At 41.3% G+C, this 23,201-nt stretch overlaps 1 protein-coding gene across 1 annotated transcript; it reads left to right on the plus strand.

Moving 5' to 3' along the window:
* Window positions 1-13,393: 13,393 nt before the first annotated feature.
* On the plus strand, window positions 13,394-16,301 carry LOC308611522 (ferritin light chain-like; the record flags this gene model as incomplete). The annotated part of the gene is made up of 3 exons (XM_081260262.1): window positions 13,394-13,414; window positions 15,549-15,695; window positions 16,053-16,301. The coding sequence occupies 3 exons, from the start codon at window positions 13,394-13,396 to the stop codon at window positions 16,203-16,205; spliced, it is 321 nt and encodes a 106-aa protein (XP_081116388.1). The 3' UTR covers window positions 16,206-16,301.
* Window positions 16,302-23,201: the final 6,900 nt, after the last annotated feature.

Raw genomic sequence — 23,201 nt, forward strand, 5'->3', positions numbered from 1 at the left:
TAAAGAAGATAGCTCTCAGGTCCTTAACATAAACATTCCTGGGTTGTAATGCTGGCAAGAGACTGATTTAGCTTTTAAAAAGATTTAGGTACTTACGAAAGGGACAGAGGAAGTATTTCTATTACAAGCGTCTTGAGGAAATCCTCTAAAAACGGAAATAAGAAGTGATGATTCATGCAAATGAATAAGCACCTAACCCATTCCTGATTTCCCCAGCTGAACTGCCACATTAAATGAATCCTGCACAAAATGTGTGCTTCTCCAAAACTGCTCTTGGAAGTGGCTGCTTAGAGCCACGAATGGTCTTTTCCAGTTCTTGCTGCTGCTGACTGTGGCCTCTGCCTGAATTCTCACCGATGAAATGCTGCTTGTGTGGGAATGACAGCGACCACACCTCCTCTGAGGCTGAGCCTGGCAAACCTCCAGGGCGCATTTCTCGCATTTTCCAAGTTCACCACGTAAGGACATCAGCTACACGGAGTACCTTGCTGGGAAGCGCCTTGGAAGGGCAGTGCGCCCATGAGCACGCCACCAGGCCTCCAGTTCTCACCTCACCCACGTGCACTGACCGTGTCTCAGCAGAAGACTGGGGTGGCCTGTGAACCCCAGCTGCTGTGCCCACCTCATCATCCCACTCTATCCCTCCAGCCCAGAGACATGCTGGGCTCCCCAGCCCCCTGCCCTGGACACTCTCTGGAAGTCTTTCTATTACAAGCTGTCTTGAGGAAATGCTCTAAAAAAGGGAATAAGAAGTACAGAGTCATCCCAATGAACAGGATGTCCAGCAGTGAGCTGATGTCTCTCACGACTCACCCCTCTCTCCAAAAGGCGAAAAACTGTCATTTCATACATTTCCCCCTTTTTAAAGTTGTTGAAGCTAGGAGAGTAAACCTGGACCCTGTGATTTCACCTTGACCAGAAGCAGCAATGGCCACCTTTTAGTTTGCTTTCATTAAGATCTCTTCATATATATGGAGATTTACAATATAAAGCTTTCTCTTTTTGTATCTGCATTTCTATTAAATACAGATATTTTCCCTACTTTGTCACTTATCTATTTTTATTGAAGTATACTTCGTTTACAATATTTCAGGTGTACAGCAAAGTGACTCAGTTACATGTATTTATGTAAGAATATATGTATTCTTTTTCAGGTTCTTTTTTCCATTATGGGTTATTACAAGATATTGAACATAGTTCCCTGGGCTATACAGTAGGTCCTTACTGTTTATCTGTTTTACATATAAAAGTGTGTATCTGTCAATCCCTGTTCTTTATCTTTTTAACTTAATTTTTTCCTCTCACATTCTGTTATACAGACACTTAAAAAGATATTTTGTGTTCAAATCTTTCACTTTCACTTCATACTTTTCATCAGCTTGGACACTGTACTTGAAGAAGCCTTTCCCATCCTGCATTTCCTAAGTAGTTGCCTGTGTTTTCTCCTGTTTATTTTGGGTCTCTTAACATACCAATTTTATCAAGATAACTGGCACCCATCTTCAGGATTTGTAAAATCATTTTCCTCTTAAAGTCTCTCAACCATTTTTTTCAACACTAACACATCTACCACAACCAGGAAACGCACTGTTTAAGAAGAAAACTCAAGTTTGTAATCTAACAGAAAAGGACAGACTCTTCATTGAAGCTCAGCGACACGTCTTAATTTAAAGGCAGGGGAGGGACTTCCCTGGTGTTCCAGTGGTAAAGAATCCACCTTCTAATACAGGGTACGTGGGTTCAAAGCCTGGGAACACTGGTCCGGGAGCTAAGATCCCACACGCCACGGGGCAATTAAGCCTGCGTGCTGCAATTAGACACGATGCAGCCTAAGAGAGATAAATAATTTTTTACAAATAAAAATAAAAAAATAAAGGCAGGGGAAGCAGGAAAGTGACCGCCTCATGTGAATTCCTTCTTATTCAAAATACAGGTCGTAGCAGTTTACTTGGGCTGCGTCACAAAATACGACACACTGGCGGGCTTAAGCAACACAAATGCACTGTCCGACATTTACGCAGGCTGCAAGTCTGAGATCAAGGTGTCAGCAGGGTTGGTCCCCTCTGAGGGCTGTACGGGAGGATGTGCTCCAGGCTTCCTGGTGGAGAGGGCGGTTTCCTCACAAGCACATGCACTATGTATGTAGCAGGTAGGTGCCTGGGCTGAACTCCGATCCCAGGGCTGCTCATCCGCAGCAGCACCAGGCCGCTGGAGGGCTTGTCACGGACCCGTTGGCAGGAGGACTGCAGGCTGACACAGACGTCTGCTCAGCTGTGGACCCATGGCCCGGCCACAGCCCTGCCAGAGGCTGCCTGGTTGAAATCCAGGTCACGGTTCACCTCCCTCCTGCTTATTGCATTCAACGATGCCTTGAAGACCCCCTACTGCACCAGCCTGGGTGGCACATCCCACCCAGTCATTTCCACATCAGAAGCATGTCCATTGAGAAGGTTAAAATTAGGCCCTGGCTCAGTGCTGTGGAATTAGAATCTGTGAGGCTGGGTCCAGGCATCTGTGTTGGAATATTTTCTCCACGGGACTCTCATGCCCAAAGGACTGTATTGACAAAGCCCTTCTGCTTCACCCCACTGATATTTCTGCACTAGAGCTACAGCCGTTGTTATATTAAACTGCATCCGCAGGAGGAAGAGAGAGGAGGAGAGGTGACAGTTCTGCTGATCTCCAAACACGCTGTTACGGAACCACACTTGGGTCGACTCGCCCGCACGCACTAAAGCCCATCGACGGACACGGGTCACGGTGAAGGAAAGTGCCGCGTTTACGGCAGGGCAACAAGCAAGGGGTCCAGGTACCTAGGGCTCAAAAGGCCCCCACTCCCCCGTGGCTTTCAGGGAAAGGTGTTTACAGATGGGGTGAGGCTGTTGGTGGGAATGTACACTGGTGCTGCCGCTATGCAGAACAGTGTGGAGGTTCCTCAAAACACTAAAGCTAGAGCTACCGTAGGACCCAGCAATCCCACTCCTGGGCATATACCCAGAGAAAACCATAATTCAAGAAGACACACGCACCCCAATATGTATAGCAGTACGATTTACAATAGCCAAGACATGGAAGCAACTTAAATGTCCATCGACAGAGGAATGGATAGGGAAGATGTGGTACATATGTGTGATGGAATACTACTCAGCCATAAAAAAGAATGAGATTATGCCATGTGCAGCAACATGGATGGACCTAGAGATTATCAGACTAAGTGAAGGATGTCAGACAAAGACAAATACCATATGCTACCACTCCTGTGTGGAATCTAAAACAGTGATACGAATGAACTTCTGAACAAAACGGAAACAGACTCACAGACATAGAAAAAAAACTTATGTTTACCAAAGGGAAAAGGTGGGGGAGAGGGATAGATCAGGAGGTTGGGGCTAACATATGCACACAACTATATATAAAACAGGAAATCAACAAGGACCTCCTGTAGAGCACAGGGATCTCTACTCAATATTCTGTAGTAACCTAGGGAGTTCCCTGGTGGCCCAGAGGTTAGGATTCTGGTCTTTCACGGCCGTGGCCCGGGTTCAATCCCTGGTCAGGGAACTGAGATCCTACAAGCCACACAGCACCACGAAAAAAAAGCAAAATTCGGTAATAACCTAAATGGGAAAACAATCTGAAAAAGAATAGATATCTGTGTCCATATAACTGAATCACTTTGCTGTACACCGGAAACTAACACAACACTGTAAATCAACTATACTCCCAATATAAAATTTAAAAAATGTTTAAAGTGAATTACAAACGAGTGGGGTGAGGGAGAGGAGGTTGAGGGGTGTGTGGTCAGCTTGTGGACATTCTTCCGATTGGTTGGTGGTGAGGTAATCTGAGGCCAACATCATCAACCGGCTGGTTCCAGCTGGTCTGGAGTCTACGTGTTTGTGGGCAGCATGCAGTTACCTTCCTCCCCCCTGCTGGGGGCTTCAGTCTCTGCAAAACAGCTCCAAGGACGTGGCTCAGAACAGTATCTACAGCCCTCGAGGAGGAACTAAAGGTCCTTGACTTTGTTTAACGGCTACACTAGTATTATTTGGTCTTCTGGGACTCTTTTCCTTTCTTTTGGCACTTTCTCCCTTCTCTGATTAAATTGTTTGTTTCCAACTCACGGAAGGCTAGGAGGCTAAAATTTTCTAAAGACAAGAAGCAGGCAGAAGACATGGGGAGAATCCGTCCCAGGAAGGCCCCACAAGGTCCTGCTCACTTACAACATCACATTCAATCTGGGCTGTTTACGCCATTTTTGGACAACATACCAACACATCTTAAGATGGGTCCCACCCGACTGTTGCACATTTGGACAAGGTGCGGTGGGGTGGGATTATGCAAATCCAGATCTGAAGACTAGATAAAGCAATCAGGGTATTTCACAGTATACAAGAGAAATTTTCATGGGGACAGAATACCAACCTTCTAATATTTGAAAGCCTGTTAGCCAAGAGGGAGAGTGAACTTCTGTTTTGTTATACAAGGACCCAATCAGCTGTGATGGTTGAGAGCATGATGAACGCAAATCTGAATTCATTTGCCTCCTAACAATGCAACGTCTACAGCAGAGGGACACAGGTCCTCAAGCAGCAGTGCTTTTCCCAGCAGTGCAGACCCTGAGAAGAGCCAGGCTGTGGCAGCTCTGGAGGACCTCAGACACTCTTTGCACGGCCTCTGAGACCTAGAACATCTCAGAAAGTCCACGAGTGCAAACCAAAGAGACACTCAGTCCCTGCACCTTGGATGAACTGATTTGACTCTACGTATGCATTGCTTGGGCTAATTAGAAATATGGAAGTGATCAGAAGACAGAATAAACCTCTGGGCACATCCTGAACAACAGAGATACTTCTCATCAAAGTCCAAACAATAATTCAAAAGCAAGATTCAGAGCCAAACTGTGGAAACAAACCAAGTGTTCACTGACAGATGAATGGATCAAGAAAATGTAGTGTGTATATTCACACAACAGATATTATTCACCCACAAACAGGAAGGAAAGTTTCTAATTGATACAAAGACCATTTATGTATTTTTCAAAGATTGACATTTCTTTGTATGAACAGTGAAAATTTAACAATTCCACTTTTAAGAGGAAAGGTTAGTGTTTCTTTGTAGAAACAATTAAGTCTCAGCAGTAGAGGCATAAGCACACACGTGCACACAGAGTAAACAGAATAGCGCCCCGCTACCTCCCCACAATCTGATCCCCCGATGAGCCCTGCTGATTCTCCCTCCAAATATAGAGAACCTGTTTACTTCTCTCCATCTTCTCAGACATCGTCTTCCTGGACTACCACGCCAAATTCCTAACCTTATCTGGGTCTCCCGACTTCCACTCTTACTGAATCCCCACCCCATCCATTTATGCAGCAGCCAAAATCAATTGTTCCTCTTTCAGTGCAAACTGGATCAGGACACCTCTCATTCACTGCTTTCCCACTGCACTTGGCAAACATCTGAACTTCTTCAGACCCACGGTTTTATTTCCTTCTCACTCACTGTGTACTGTCCACACTGGCTTTGGGGTCTAGGAAGGAAATTTTGACACAGGCTACCACACAGATGACACGCGAAGACATTAAGCTAAGTGGATAAGTCAGATACAAATGGACAAATGTTACATGATTCCACTTCTGTGAGGTCCCCAGATGGGTCAAATTCATAGAGACAGAAAGTGGAGTGGTGGGTGTCAGGGGCTGGGAGGGGGGTGGGGAGTCAGTGTTTAATGGGGACAGAGTTTCACTTGGACAGGATGAAAACATTCTGGAGATGGATGGTCGGGATGGTTGCACAACAATGAGAATTCTTGTTTTCCTTCCTTAAGATTTTTGTTTTACTTATTTTCGGCTGCGTTGGGTCTTCGTTGCTGGGCGCAGGCTTTCTCTAGTCGCGGCGAGCGGGGGCTACTCTTCGGTGCAGTGTGCAGGCTTCTCGTTGAGGTGGCTTCTCTTTGCGGCAGAGCATGGGCCCTAGGCGCCTGGGCTCAGTAGTTGTGGCTCGTGGGCTGAGGAGTTATGGCTTGCAGGCTCAGTAGTTGTGGCGCACGGGCGTTAGGTGCTCCGCGGTATGTGAGATCTTCCCGGACCAGGGCTCGAACCTGTGTCCCCTGCATCGGCAGGCGGATTCTTGACCACTGTGCCACCAGGGAAACCCAAGAAAAAAAGCAAGACTCAGACCCCAAGGGGAGGAGTGGAAGTACGAGTTGGGAGGTTCAGAAGAAGCTTCCAGTGACACTGCACGACCCTGAGTTGGCTATTTTCTTCTCTGCATCTCGGCTACCATATACTTCCTACCCTCATAGAAAAATAACCTGTCTGGAATTGGAAATTTTTCCATTTAGTCTTTTTGTGCATGTGACATTTTTATTCAGAAAAATAATCTGTGTTGAACTGGAGTTTTTTCCATTTAGTATTTTGTACATGTGACATTTTTATTCAGGTAGTGAAATCTCTGGGTCAACAGTGATACCACATTCTCAAGATTTTGATAAGTAGACTAGAACTTCTTAACAGGAATCAAGGGGCAGGCTTTGGACAATCCATGGACTTTGTGACATCCAAAGGTGCCCTTTTTGTGTGTGTGTGTTTGTAGACACCCTTTGAAGGGTGCGTGAGCACCTGTAGTTTTCTATGATTTTAGCTTCTCCAAATGGCTCTTGGACTCAAAGGTGCCTGAGGGGAGCGGACGTGTACTCCCCCAGTACAGAATTCTGAACGCAGTGTCAGTAAACATTCAGCCAAAGAGCTTTGCCAAATTGCGTGTTTTAACGTAACTTTTTAATCCACTGAGTCGATGTACCTGGGATCTTTTTTTACATACTTATCTCACTCTTTATTTATTTTTTTTGGGGGGGGTATGCGGGCCTCTCACGGTTGTGGCCTCTCCCGTTTCGGAGCACAGGCTCCGGACGCGCAGGCTCAGCGGCCATGGCTCATGGGCCCAGCCACTCCGCGGCATGTGGGATCTTCCCGAACTGGGGTACCAACCCGTGTCCCCTGCATCGGCAGGTGGACTCTCAACCACTGCACCACCACGGAAGCCATTATCTCACTCTTATAAGGCTGAAACGTTGCTGCTTCCCCTAAGTTTCCTTGTCCCTCTCCCCACTCTCCCACCAGGCCGTGGAAGAGGAATGGGAGGGAGAGGGAGAGTCCAGCAGGGAGAGGACAGTGCACCTGCTGGGAAGCGGTAATGAGGGGTCCAGGGTGGGAGGGAGGGAGACACAAGAGGGAGGGGATATGGGAACAGGTGTATATGTATAACTGATTCGCTTTGTTATAAAGCAGAAACTAATACTCCATTGTGAATCAACTGTACTCCAATAAACTTGTAAAAAAAATTAGAACTACCATATGACACAGCATTTTCATTCCTGGATATATATCGAAAAAAATAAAACCAAAAAACATTAATTTGAAAAGATATATGCACCCTAATGTTCATGGCAGCATTATTTACAATTGACAACATATGGAAGCAAGCTAAGTGTTTATTAAGAGATGAATGGGTAAGGAAGATGTGATATATATATATATACAATGGAATACTACTTAGCTAAAAAAAAATTTTGTTTGAATTGAAATTGTATCAAGTATCTTTTCCGACCACAATGCTATGAGACTAGACATCAATTACAGGAAAAGAGCTGTAAAAAAATACAAACACATGGAGGCTAAACAATACACTACTCAATAACGAAGTGATCACTGAAGAAATCAAGGAGGAAATTTAAAAATACCTAGAAACAAATGACAATGGAGACACGACGACCCAAAACCTATGGGATGCAGCAAAAGCAGTTCTAAGAGGGAAGTTTATAGCAATACAATCCCACCTTAAGAAACAGGAAACATCTCGAATAAATAACCTAACCTTGCACCTCAAGCAATTAGAGAAAGAAGAACAAAAACATCCCAAAGTTAACAGAAGGAAAGAAATCATAAAAATCAGATCAGAAATAAATGAAAAAGAAATGAAGGAAATGATAGCAAAGATCAATAAAACTAAAAGCTGGTTCTTTGAGAAGATAAACAAAATTGATAAACCATTAGCCAGACTCATCAAGAAAAAAAGGGAGAAGACTCAAATCAATAGAATTAGAAATGAAAAAGGAGAAGTAACAACTGACACTGCAGAAATACAAAAGATCATGAGAGATTACTACAAGCAACTCTATGCCAATAAAATGGACAACCTGGAAGAAATGGACAAATTCTTAGAAATGCACAACCTGCCAAGACTGAATCAGGAAGAAATAGAAAATATGAACAGACCAATCACAAGCACTGAAATTGAAACTGTGATAAAAAATCTTCCAACAAACAAAAGCCCAGGACCAGATGGCTTCACAGGCGAATTCTATCAAGCATTTAGAGAAGAGCTAACACCTATCCTTCTCAAACTCTTCCAAAATATAGCAGAGGGAGGAACACTCCCAAACTCATTCTACGAGGCCACCATCACCTTGATACCAAAACCAGACAAGGATGTCACAAAGAAAGAAAACTACAGGCCAATATCACTGATGAACATAGATGCAAAAATCCTCAACAAAATACTAGCAAACAGAATCCAACAGCACATTAAAAGGATCATACACCATGATCAAGTGGGGTTTATTCCAGGAATGCAAGGATTCTTCAATATACGCAAATCAATCAACGTGATACACCATATTAAAAAATGGAAGGAGAAAAACCATATGATCATCTCAATAGATGCAGAGAAAGCTTTCGACAAAATTCAACACCCATTTATGATAAAAACCCTGCAGAAAGTAGGCATAGAGGGAACTTTCCTCAACATCATAAAGGCCATATATGACAAACCCACAGCCAGCATCGTCCTCAACGGTGAAAAACTGAAACCATTTCTACTAAGATCAGGAACAAGACAAGGTTGCCCACTCTCACCACTCTTATTCAACATAGTTTTGGAAGTTTTAGCCACAGCAATCAGAGAAGAAAAGGAAATAAAAGGAATCCAAATCGGAAAAGAAGAAGTAAAGCTGTCACTGTTTGCAGATGACATGATACTATACATAGAGAATCCCAAAGATGCTGCCAGAAAACTACTAGAGCTAATCAATGAATTTGGTAAAGTTGCAGGATACAAAATTAATGCAAAGAAATCTCTGGCATCCCCATATACTAATGATGAAAAATCTGAAAGTGAAATCAAGGAAACACTCCCATTTACCATTGCAACAAAAAGAATAAAATATCTAGGAATAAACCTACCTAAGGAGACAAAAGACCTGTATGCAGAAAATTATAAGACACTGATGAAAGAAATTAAAGATGATACAAATAGATGGAGAGATGTACCATGTTCTTGGATTGGAAGAATCAACATTGTGAAAATGACTCTACTACCCAAAGCAATCTACAGATTCAATGCAATCCCTATCAAACTACCACTGGCATTTTTCACAGAACTAGAACAAAAAATTTCACAATTTGTATGGAAACACAAAAGACCCCGAATAGCCAAAGCAATCTTGAGGACGAAAAATGGAGCTGGAGGAATCAGGCTCCCTGACTTCAGACTATACTACAAAGCTACAGTAATCAAGACAGCATGGCACTGGCACAAAAACAGAAAGATAGATCAATGGAACAGGATAGAAAGCCCAGAGATAAACCCACGCACATATGGTCACCTTATCTTTGATAAAGGAGGCAGGAATGTACAGTGGAGAAAGGACAGTCTCTTCAATAAGTGGTGCTGGGAAAACTGGATAGGGACATGTAAAAGTATGAGATTCGATCACTCCCTAACACCATACACAAAAATAAGCTCAAAATGGATTAAAGACCTAAATGTAAGGCCAGAAACTATCAAATTCTTAGAGGAAAACATAGGCAGAACACTCTATGACATAAATCACAGCAAGATCCTTTTTGACCCACCTCCTAGAGAAATGGAAATCAAAACAAAAATAAACACATGGGACCTAATGAAACTTAAAAGCTTTTGCACAGCAAAGGAAACCATAAACAAGACCAAAAGACAACCCTCAGAATGGGAGAAAATATTTGCAAATGAAGCAACTGACAAAGGATTAATCTCCAAAATTTATAAGCAGCTCATGCAGCTCAATAACAAAAAAACAAATAACCCAATCCAAAAATGGGCAGAAGACCTAAATAGACATTTCTCCACAGAAGATATACAGACTGCCAACAAACACATGAAAGGATGCTCAACATCTTTACTCAGTAGAGAAATGCAAATCAAAACTACAATGAGATATCATCTCACACCAGTCAGAATGGCCATCATCAAAAAATCTAGAAACAATAAATGCTGGAGAGGGTGTGGAAAAAAGGGAACACTCTTGCACTGCTGGTGGGAATGTGAATTGGTACAGCCACTATGGAGAACGGTATGGAGGTTCGTTAAAAAACTACAAATAGAACTACCATATGACCCAGCAATCCCACTACTGGGCATATACCCTGAGAAAACCATAATTCAAAAAGAGACATGTACTGAAATGTTCATAGCAGCCCTATTTACAATAGCCCAGAGATGGAAACAACCTAAGTGTCCATCATCGGATGAATGGGTAAAGAAGATGTGGCACATATATACAATGGAATATTACTCAGCCATAAAAAGAAACGAAATTGAGCTATTTGTAATGAGGTGGATGGACCTAGAGCCTGTCATACAGAGCGAAGTAAGTCAGAAAGAGAAAGACAAATACTGTATGCTGACACATATATATGGAATTTAAGAAAAAAAATGTCATGAAGAACATAGGGGTAAGACAGGAATAAAGACACAGACCTACTAGAGAATGGACTTGAAGATATGGGGAGGCGGAAGGGTAAGCTGTGACAAAGTGAAAGAGCGGCATGGACATATATACACTACCAAACGTAAGGTAGATAGCTAGTGGGAAGCAGCCGCATAGCACAGGGAGATCAGATCGGTGCTTTGTGACCGCCTGGAGGGGTGGGATAGGGAGGGTGGGAAGGAGACGCAAGAGGGAAGAGATATGGGAACATATGTATATGTATAACTGATCCACTTTGTTATAAAACAGAAACTAACACACCATTGTGAAGAAATTATACTCCAATAAAGTTGTAAAAAATAATAATAAAGTTAAAAATTTTTTTTAAAGAAGAAAAAAACCCCCAAGCAAACTAGGAATAGAAAAGGAACATACTGAAACTCATCAAGAGGGTCTACAAACAACCTATACCGACATTATATTTAACTGTGAAAGACTGAATGCTTTCTCTGTAAGATCAGAAACAAGGCACCGATATCTGCCCTCACCACTTTTATTAAATATATTAATGGAGGTTCTAGTAAGAAAGTAAAGCAAAAATAAATAAATACATAAATTTAAAAGTTAAATTTTTAAAACATTTATTTAAAAGATAAAAGGACTATTCCTACTACGTTGAATAGGAAGGAATATATCCTACTGAATGTTGAACAGTAATATATACTATTATATTAAATAAGGAAAAGTAAAACGGTATCTGAAGAGGAGATGATAATCTAAATGGAGGAAATACCAAGGAATCCACAAAAAGCTTGAGAAATAATATTAGTTTGTAAATGTTTTAGAGTACAAATCAACACAGTTTTATCAAATTATATATTAATAACAAATGTGTAGAAGCTTAAATAAAAATATGTGATGCCATTTACAACTGACCTAAATAAATACTTAAATATAAGCCCAATAAGACATTTATAGGTCCTCTATACTGAAAATTACAAAATGCTGATGAAGAAAAATGTAAAAGTCCCAAACAAATAGTGAGACATACCTTGTTCATGGATTAGAAAACACAACATAATAAAGATGTCAATTCTCCCCAAGTTAAGAGGCTTAACAGAGTTACTCTTAAAATGCCCTCAAGGTTTTTGTGTATATAGACAAGCTTATTCTAAGATTTATATAGTAAGAAGAGGCTGAAGAATAGCTAAAACAATTTGTAAAGGAAGATTAAAATGGGAGGAATTCATCTACCCAATTTCAAGATTTTGCAGTAATGATGGAGGTTAGATACACAGATCAATGGAATGGAATAGAGAACCCAGAAATAGACTGACATAAATACATTTAACTTGTTCTTGACAGCAGTGTGAAAGCTATCAAGGAAGAATAGACTTTTCAAAAAATGGTACTGAAACAGTTGGACATCCCTCGACAAAAACAAACAAACAAAAAATGAACCTTAACCTAAACCTCCACACCTTACACAAAAATTAAATCAAAGTGGATCATAATCTTCAATGTAAAAGCAGGACACTTTGAGAAAAAAAAATAGGAGAAAATCTTTGGCATCTAGAACTACGTGAATAATTCTTAGACTTGACACCGAAAGTATGATCAATAAAAGCAAACACTGATAAATTGGATCTCATCAAAATGAGTTAAAAATGCTTCATAGAAGATCATTTTAAGTGGATGAAAACTCAAATTACACAGTGGGAAAACATATTGGAAAATCCCACATGAGACAAATGACTTGTATCTATAATATACAAAGAACTCTCCAAACAACTTAAAAAAACCCAACTAGAAAATAGGCAGAAGACAGGAACAGACATTTCATGGAAGAGAATATACACATGGCAAAGAAGCACATGAAAAGATGCTCAACATCATTAGCCATTAGGGAAATGCAAATTCAGACCATAATGAGATATCAGAGAATAACGAAAATTAAAGTATAGTGACAACATCAAATGCTGGTGAGTACATAGAAAAATGATCTCACATCACTGGTGGGAAAATAAAATGGTTTAGCCACTCTGAGAAACAGCTTGACAGTCTCTTTTAATCCTAAAAGTAGATTCACCCTACAACACAGTAATTGTACTCTTGAGCATTTATCCAAAAGAAACAAAAACTTAATTAAGTTCCCACAGAAACTTACACATAAATGTTCATAGCAGTTTTATTTATAACAGCCCCAAACTGGCCACTACCCAAATGTCTTTCAATGGATGAATGTTGAAACAAATTGTGATGAAATCTTATGACAGAATACTACTGAGCAACAAAAAGGAACAAATTATTAATATATGCAAAAATTGAAATGAACTTCAAGGGAATGATGCCGAGGGAAAAATTTTAAAAAGCCAATCTCCGAAGACGAAGTAATTCATGATGATATTTACATATTATTCTTAAAATAACAAAACTGTGGAGATGGAGAACAGATTAGAAGTTGCCAAGGGTTAGAGATGGGGGTAGAAAGTACAGCGGGGGATCTTTGTGAGGTTTTTGTGGTCCCAGTACAATAATACAGCAATCTTGGTTTTAACCCCGAAAGATGTTTAAAAGCAATTCCTAATAAGAGGTGTCCAGATATTTAGCAATGGCAGCAGATTAGAGGTATAGCTACCCAACATGACAGCTTCAAAACAGATGGTACTAATTCAATGCATATGTTAATTTTAAAAAGGCCAATCACAATACTTAGATGGTATATATCTTAACGATATTATTCTAAGGATCCAGCTATACCAGATGGACTAGCAGGATTTTCTGTACATTCAATCTTATTTAAGACAGTTATATCTTATAATAAGACAGTTAAAAAAAAGAAAAAGAAAAAGAAAAACAAACCAACTACAGTTGGATATTCTCATAGGAAGATGAGGTGAAAATATGTAGCAGCGGTTCAAAAGCTTAAGCAGTGGCACCTAAATTTGGCTGCACATTAGAATCATCTGAAGCACTTTTTAAAAACCCTCACACCAACAGTTGGTCATCCTAAACCAATAAAATCATTTTAAATCTCCTCAGAGGATGCCATTGTCTAGCCAGAAGTGAGAACCAGCGGACTAAGCTGAAGGGGATGTTTCTACAAAGATTTCTTAACAATAAGTTCTTTCACCCAATCAGATTTACCTTCCTGCAAAGGGGTAAAGAAGGCTAGATGTTGTCCATACTTGCTTAGCTTTAATTAGCACTTGTGACTTGCCCAAAACCTAGATCATGTTTCCCCTAAATTTCATGTGATTTCCTAAGTTTTTCAAATCCAGGGCTAAGGGGTTTGCCAGGATGAGATTTTAAGTGCTCACACAGGGGAAGTCCCTGGCAAACCAGGACAGAGGTCACTCTACATTGAAATGTAAAGCATCCTAAATAACCCTGCCACTGCCCCCAGATACTAGTCTGTGCCAACCAGTGGAGAAAAGGCATTCTCCATTACTACCACGGCAAATGCTGCTGTACTTGCCTTGGCTACTCCCTATCTTTTCCAGGCGTCTCTCCCCTTCACCTGCTGGTGGACGCTTTGGCAGCTGACAATGCAGATATTTTCAAACTTTAAGGTGAATAAAAATCATCTGGAGGGCCAGTTATAACAGAGATCACTGAGCCCCACTAGAGTTGCTGATTCCATAGGGCTGGGACAGGGCCCTAAAACTTGAATATCTGACACATTATCAGGGGACGCTGGTAAAGCTGGTCAGGTTGTTACCGAATGCACGTTCGTGTGTCTGAAGCACAGTGAGGCCAAACAAACCGAAAGGCTGGAGTCTGGAGCAGAGAAAGGTTTATTGCAGGATCGAGCAAGGAGAGGGGTGGCCCGTGTTCCAACAACCCTGAAATCTCCAAAGGATTTAAGCAAAGCATTTTTAAAGGCCACGTGAGGGAGGGACGTCCCAGGGAATGTGATCAGCTCGTGCACAATCATCTGACTGGCTGATGTCGAGGCCACAGGGCAGGTAACATTATCCATCCTTAGGTGCCAGAAGGTCTGGGGGCTGTGTGCTCATGATCATCAAAGAGTTAATTTCTTCCATTGGGTGGTGGTTTTTAGCATCTGAAAACTCAAGAAATATGTCTGAGATACTATTATCTGAGGACTTCAGAGAGGAACTACAGCAGAGGCTATGGGGGATGGGTCTGTCCTAGGAAGGCCCCATAGGGTACTGCTTGGTTACAAGGTGACCATACTTTGAGAACCACTGCTCTAGTGGCTTGGAATGTTAAAGTAATGGAAGAATCCCTTCCCAGATCTAGATTCTAGTATCACCAGCTATTTTGGTGGGGGGAAGGGTAAGTTTTGTCCTTGTTTGGACTTCTTGTTCATTTATACCAAAGCCTATTTGAGGCAGTGCACTCGGCAGTCCTGCAGATCTGTCTTTGGCTTCAACAGTGTTTGGAATGAACAGACCCAGGGACGCTCCTTGCTCCAGCCCCCGACCACCCTCCAACATTTCTTCCTGTCGCAACCTTTGGAATCAGCCACTCAGCTATCCTCAGCCTCCAGGACAGGCCAACGCCGTTTTTGGAGCTTAGCTCCTTATCACTGATCAACCACGAGTTCCCAGGTTCGTCAGAATTATTCCATCGAGGTGGAGGCCGCCATCCACCGCCTGTTCAACATGCATCTGTGGACACTTACCTCTCTCTAAGCTTCTATTTCCACAGCAACAGTGGGACTCTGGACAATGGGGGCCACATTTTTCGCCAACTGGCTGAAGAGAAGTGTGAGGGCGCCCAGCGACTCTTGAAAATGCAAAACAAGTGCTGCGGCCGCGCCCTCTTCCAGGATGCACGGAAGCCTTCTCAAGATGAGTGGGGTAAAACCCAGGACACTGTGCAAGCCGCCATTCTTAGGGAGAAGAACCTGAACCAGGCACTATCGGATCTGCGTGCCCTGGGTCCTGCCCGCGCAGACTCTCAGCTCTGTGACTTCCTGGAGAGCCGCTTCCCGGAGGAGCAGCTGAAACTCATCAAGAAGATGGGCAACCACCTGACCAACCTCCGCAGGCTGGCTGGTCCGCAGGCTGTGCTGGGCGAGTATCTTTTCCTGGAGAGCCGCTTCCTGGAGGAGCAGCTGAAACTCATCAAGAAGATGGGCAACCACCTGACCAACCTCCGCAGGCTGGCTGGTCCGCAGGCTGTGCTGGGCGAGTATCTTTTCCTGGAGAGCCGCTTCCTGCAGGAGCAGCTGAAACTCATCAAGAAGATGGGCAACCACCTGACCAACCTCCGCAGGCTGGCTGGTCCGCAGGCTGTGCTGGGCGAGTATCTTTTCGTGGAGAGCCGCTTCCTGGAGGAGCAGCTGAAACTCCTCAAGAAGATGGGCAACCACCTGACCAACCTCCGCAGGCTGGCTGGTCCGCAGGCTGTGCTGGGCGAGTATCTTTTCGAAAGGCTCATGCTCGAGCACAAACAGGAGTCTCTGAAGTCCAGCGGCCTCTGAGGAGCCCCTCTGGAGTCAGAGCTTCTGCCTGAAGCCCAGCTCTGCAGCCACTAGGCAGCTTTGTAACCGCCCTGGAGCCCTCTCCCAAGCCTTGGACCAAATGGAAACAATAACGCTTTTTGTAGAAGGAAAAAAAAAGCCTAGTTGAAACACAAACAGAATAAAGAGAAAAAAAGAAATATATATATATATATATATTCATGTTCTTTTAACATATGAATTGCCCCACTTTATCTGTGTGAAATACGTTTGTTCCCGTTATTGGGCTGGTTCTCAAGCTTTGCTGCTCGTATGAATTACCTAAAGAGCTTTTTTTTTTTAAGTATTAAATATTTTTTTAAATTAGTTTCTGCTTTATAACAAACTGAATCAGTTATACATATACATCTATTCCCATATCCCTTCCCCTAAAGAGCTTTTAAGAGAAACTTTGGTGTCTGGGTCCCAGCCCCAGAGATTTTGATTCAGTAGGTCTAGGGAGGAGCCTGGGCACGGGGAGGTCTCAGAGTTCCCCAGGTGATTCTAATATGCAGCAACTTTGTGAACCACCTCTTGGCTTCAATCCAGCTAGTGATCAGATATTAAATCTAAGACACATGGGCCAGTAGTGCGTGAGCTCTGCTGCTAGGTGTGTTCCATTTTCTTCCTCTTGGAAGATTCGTGCCAGGGAAAATGATGGACAGTTGTGTTACTTCTCTGAAATGGATAGAAATTTCCAATTAGCGTGAACAGGGGAGGGTGAATGGGTGAATGCAATAAGGTGTATCATTTATGTATTTCCCTATGTGTATGGCTAGAAGCTATTGCAACTGACGTCTGCCCTACTTTTCATGTGAATGGTAATGCTTGTCCTCCTAAGGCAGCTGTAAACTTTATAAGCCCATAGGTAGACAGCATCACAAAATATTTACCCCTCCCCACTGGCCCACTCTCAAGCTTCACTCCCCTTCCCCAATACACAAATGTACATCAATGTGCTTGAGACCAATATCAACATACTGACCTTCAATTCTTCTACTTTGCAGCTTCCCTCTTATCAGGAGATGTCAGCATTTAGTGCCCAGAGGAGGCATTTCCAGTCATCTCAGCTTAGAGGTCAAATATCCAAATATCCAAATATCCAAAGTAAAAAAGGTTAAAGAAAAGAAGAAGAAGAAGAAAGCAAGGAAGAAAAGAAGGAAACAATTTTCTTATCTCATAGTAATAAGGCAGTTTTCCTTAAAAAAATAAAGAATTAAGCCTTAAATTCTCTTTCCTAATCAAAATGTGCTTTTCCGTCTTTAGACTATTCCTCTTATATCCTGTATTATTCATGATGTTTAATTCTTGAAATAGCACATGGCTGAAAACAGAAGCTAACCTCTTGTCCACTATGAATTAAATCTTCTTTTCCTAGGACCCATCTACAATGTACAATTTGGGGTTTGCCAACATAATTATTTTCTCTGAAATAAGATACAGCATTTTGTCTTTTCAATATATAGTTATACAATACATTGTTAACACAACATAGTTAATATAGTCAATAGAGTCAATACAACTATAACACACATGATATGATGCCACTTTGGTGATTTTCTTCATCCATGTAATTCTGAAATTTGACAGTATAGTTTTCATATTCTAATGAGCTGAGTATTACCTTTGCAAGGATAGAAAAATAAAATAAATTCATAATATTCTTGTGTGGTTTGCCCCTGGGGTGGATTACCATAATGGGGGCATATTTGAGCCTTTCTCCAAGTCATTAAAAAACCTCCAGCGAGTAGCCCCTTGTCCTCTCCAGGAAATTGCCGGAAAGTATCTTTAATCACAATAATCCTGGGGGGAGAAATCTCGGAAATAAGACATCTGCTTCTGTGCCTTGTTGTTTTGCAGAATAGCAATGATTGCTTTAGCAGCTTCTATTGCCATATGTGTATAGTAAGTAAATGAACATAAAATTGCATGAACGCATAAAAGAAGGATAAACCCACCCAGTTTAACAAATCCACTCTCTCACCTGCTGTGCCCTGAAACGTGAAAGAAAGAATCACGGGATCATAAGGATTCATAAAATAACAGTCTCTGTTAACAATATTGACAGGAGGTGTAAGGATGATTTGTCTGATGTGGGACCAACAGCTTAACTGATTAATTCTTTTTTTTAAGGGCAAATCATTCATTTATTGTTTAAAGATTGCAAGACAACATCTGAATTTTTGTAGCACAATTTAAATGTTTTACTTTTTTGATAAAGCAGAGTATAATAGAAAAACAATTAGTTTCCAGTAATATCTATATCTCTATTCAGAATTAAGTCTTCCACAGACATGTAACCTGGAAACAAAAGCCTGTTCCAATAAGCAAAGCTTCAACAGAGCGGCTACTTTTCGGGCCAGGGAAAGGTTCATCCCTATAGGATGATGATGTGCTGTGTAAAATGGCTGCAAGGTCACAGCCTTGAGGGCGTTGGAAGTCTGTTATCCTATTCCACATTAAGTAGTTTGGTGAACTTCAAACAACCGTTCGTCAGCAACCAAGCTGCCAACCTTTAACTGATATTTCAAACAGGTAAAAAAATAAATGAAAAGAAATCCCTACACTGATGTTCCTTCATTTACACTGTTAAATGGTTCATTAACATGTAATTCTGGCTAAGAATTACATTTGAGACTCCTTGCTCAGATTTTGGTTAACAGTACTAATCTTTAGAAATTCAAGTTCTTATTAATCAATAATTTGTCAGCTAGGATACATTCAGGCATCAGCTGCAACTACAGAATAGGTGCACTGCCTCAGCGCTTTGGAAAGACATAATATACAACACTACTAGCAGACAAAATATCTGTTACTAGACAGCATATGTGCAGTACAGCAAGACAAAAACATATATTCATATGTGCCATGGACCAGCCGGAGAAAGAGGATTTCACCGCCCAGGGTCAGAAGGGACGGGGTAAGGAACTGAAGTAGCACCGACGAATGGGGTCAGAAGGACCAAGACAACTGATGGTTGCAAGGCAAGTTTTATTATGCTACGGTTGCAGATTATATAGACTAGAAATGGAAGGTTGCCAGATGGTGGTTTACATTATTTATAGACTGTCTTGGCTCAAGGTTAACTTCCCTGGGAGAAAACCCATAAACCCAGAATCATCCAAAATAACCTGCATGTGCAGTGGGGAGACAGCTTTGCTCATCTCATTTTACATTCTTTCTGATTTCTGGGCCCTGGTGATTTATCTCCCATGGAATGGAACAAGGAGGGGAACAAGTAGGGACAGTCCCTTCGAGCAGCGGCGGCATGCCTGGCATGTCCGTAGCCTGATCTCAAGGCTGACTGTTTCCCTCAGTTCCCCCTTTTTTATTTTTTAATTTTTGCTGCAAAATAATTCCATGAAGTGTAGTGCCAAGAGTAGTATATTGTTGCATGAGGATACGAAACAGACATGAGAAGATTATTATCAATAATAGGCAAATTATGGCCAGGGTAATAAATCCTGACAACCCTCCAGTAATCCACGACTGAGGGTTTAACCACTTTAAATGGTCCAGTAAAGTTTTAATTACATCTTCTTGAGAAATATCATCAAGATGTGCATTTTGTATATCCTGAATTTCAGCATTTAATTTCTTAAGATCAAGACTAATATTATTATCTGACCAAACACTCAGCAGATGCATTTTTACTTTTTCCCATTCCCAAATACAGTCATTGTACTTGTAAGGAGTAACACAAATCCATGTATATTTTTCATGACAAGCTAAACGCATCCTCAATTTTAATGCTGCCATCTGATCTCCAATCCCCCAAATTGCATTTTTAAATTCATCTAACTTGTTATTCATCTGTAAATCTATGTGACTTTGTAAAGATAAAGCAAGACTGGTATTTTGAGATAATTGATTAGCAAAGTGAGCATGATTAATACTCTGTGAAAGAGCAAGACGGGCAGTAGCCGCGGTAGCAGACAGAGTAGCCAAGGCAAGTAAACTTACTATTAGCCACCCAATAAAGCGTCTCCTTCTCTGCAAGGCTTTAGAGAGTTCCACCCATGACTGTACTCCAGTACCTTCACACCAAGGTTCTCTCAGATGTACAGGCACCATAACATATATGGGTTGCTTTAGTATAAGCACAGATTGTGTTCCTGCAGAAGGGAACATACAACTGTAAAAATACAATGAACACAGCTAATATTATATCCTCCTTTGGAAGAATTACCAATGTTAATAGAACCAATCAAAAATGTATATGGAGGAGCAACACAAGTTATAACAGGTGTATTGGAATAAGTTAGAGCTAGTTTCCATATATCCCAGTTCTTTTGAAATGCGATAAACGTATCTATGACGGGAATAGAAGAGGTAAGAATTTTCCCCTTGGTATAATCTATACTACACCATATTTGGTTATTATTCCAAGATGCATTGCAATATTCAAAATTGGATCCAGGAAAGTTAATGGTCATAAAAGGAGGAAATTGATTTTTTGATTTTCTCTTAAGAATAGTAACCATATGTCCAGCCATAAGTATCCCTTGTCCTCCAAGTAAACGCTTCATACACAAATAATTTCCTGAATCTTCACCTGTAACCTTGGCTATAGTAATAGCAGAATCCCTAAGTGGTGCGGCGTATGAGATTCGACCTCTAATATTAATAGGTTGCCCATTTTTATAGCAAATGATGGTATCCTTAAGATCCTCTCGTCGGCTGGTAGCCGGGCATGTAAGAGTAATGTTGGTTCCTGTAAAACGAAGGATGCCTGGAGAGCCTGACAAACTAATTGATTGATCCGTTCCCTCATAAACATCTGTATGCTCATAACTAATAGGCTTTACACATCCAGTTTCCAGATTCAATGGGCTAAGATGGACAGGATAGGTACTAAACCAGTTAGTATAATTTACAGACATATTGATTTGTTTTATATTCCCAATAAGAGGCCCATAAACAGTATCATTGTAAAATACAGGAAACTCTGCTTCAGACCAAGATATGGGTTTTAATAGTGGAGGATCAGGTACATAGGCCCAGTAAGTAAGTTGCTGCATTAACAGAGGGAACACATGAAATGGTTGCCAACATAGCCAAAAATAAAGTCACAGGTGTAACAGGATTATTCTGTTGTTTCACTAACTCTTGAGCTCATGAAACCAATTGTTTAATTTGTCCCCAAGTTGGAACATCACTCCTTTGAGTCGTCCTGGCAAGTGGTCTCCTCTTCTTCTTCTTTTTCTGAATCAACACTGTCAAATTTTCGGGAGAGATGCAGAGCTTCTTCATCTTCTGAACTAGTTGTGAGCTGTGGCGAGCCATCGATTTGCTTGACTAAGCAAGTGCTCAGGAAGCCAGAGAGGTCCAGGAGCTGATCTGGGAAATATACACACGTGGCCACGTCCCCAAATCAACACAGGATCAGGACCACGCCAAGTGCTGGTTAGCGGATCTGTCCCAAGGACCTCCAGAGATTGAAAGGCCAATCTTGGCTCAGCCACCAACCTTTCCCCTGTCAACAGTGAGAAAATTTAAAATAAACAGAGCATGATTTATAAGGTTATGTAGTGTTGTTCTATATAATTCCCCCATTTTTATTTTTTCAATAGTTAGCTTTAAAGATCTATTTGCACGTTGTATAATACCTTGTCCTTGAGGGTTATATGGAATGCCTGTAATATTGGTAATTTGTAATGAATTACAAAATGTTGCAAAAGCAACACTAGTGTGAGTGGGTCCATTATCTGTTTTAATAATTTTGGGAAGGTTCATGAAAGCAAAACAGTGTAATAAATGAGTGATGACATGTTTAGTAGCTTCTCGGGTCTGTGCTGTAGCACAGAGGAAACCAGAATAAGTATCAATAGTGACATGAACAAACTGTAATTTCCCAAAAGACGGGATATGAGTAACATCCATTTGCCATAAATGACTAGGTAATAATCCACGAGGATTAACACCATAATGTGGAACAGGAAGGTGAGGTAAGCACTGTGGGCATTGCTTAACAATTAGTCGGGCGGCTTCACGAGGAAGGGAAAATTGTTTGCGTAATGTAGCCGCCGACTGATGGTGTAAAGCATGCGATTGTTGTGCTGCTCGTGAAGCAGTTTGATCATAACTTACCATAATATGAGGGTGTCCAGGACATGAACCATGAGTATCAACAGTATGAAGATAATGAATGCAATACCTTAGCCATTCTTGACAGCATGACGAACGGAAAGGAGGAAGACGGTAAATTGGGATATGTCCTGCTTTAGGGAAAAGAGATTGAGGAGGAAGAGTAACTTTAACTTTATTTTTGGGAGGAAAATGCACAGGATAAAGATCACGTTTAGATCGAGTTAAAACATTTGCAGTCCCATTCATTTTAGACAATGGACCAGACAAGTTAGAATGAGCACGGATATGCAGAGCTGCAACAGGACCATCATGGGAACGAATAAGCTGTTGAAGCAAACGAAAAGACGATGATAATTCAGGGTCATTAGTATATCCTCTGGTCGCAGTCTCCAGAAGAAATAATAAGCTAATAAGATATTTACTATCAGAAAACAAATGAAAAGATATAGAAGGCAAATGTTTAAAAGCCATAATGACAGCATACAGTTCAACACGTTGAGCTGAAGTCAAGGAAGTTTGTTTAATGAGTTTTGTTCTGTCGTCAATGATTACAGTAGCCACTCCTGAAGAAGAACCGTCTGTAAAAACCAAAGGTACATGAGGAATAGGCTGTTGCCTAATAATAGAAGGAAAGATATCAATTTATCAGCAGGCTAATGGCATTCCAAGGTACCTGAAAATCCTGCAAGAACAAGACCCCATTCATTACTATGTTGAAAAAGCCAATTTTGTTGACTAACTGAATAAGGGATAATAATTTGAGAAGGTTCTAGACCTATAAGTTGTAAGCATCTAGTTCTACCTTGCATTATTAACTTAATAATAAGTTCATAATAAGGGTTAATAACTTTAGAGGATGGAGTTTTCATATGAATCCATTCAATAATT

Source organism: Mesoplodon bidens, assembly GCF_964165515.1.
Source record: "Mesoplodon bidens genome assembly, contig: HAP1_SCAFFOLD_120, whole genome shotgun sequence".
NCBI lineage: Eukaryota > Metazoa > Chordata > Mammalia > Artiodactyla > Ziphiidae > Mesoplodon > Mesoplodon bidens.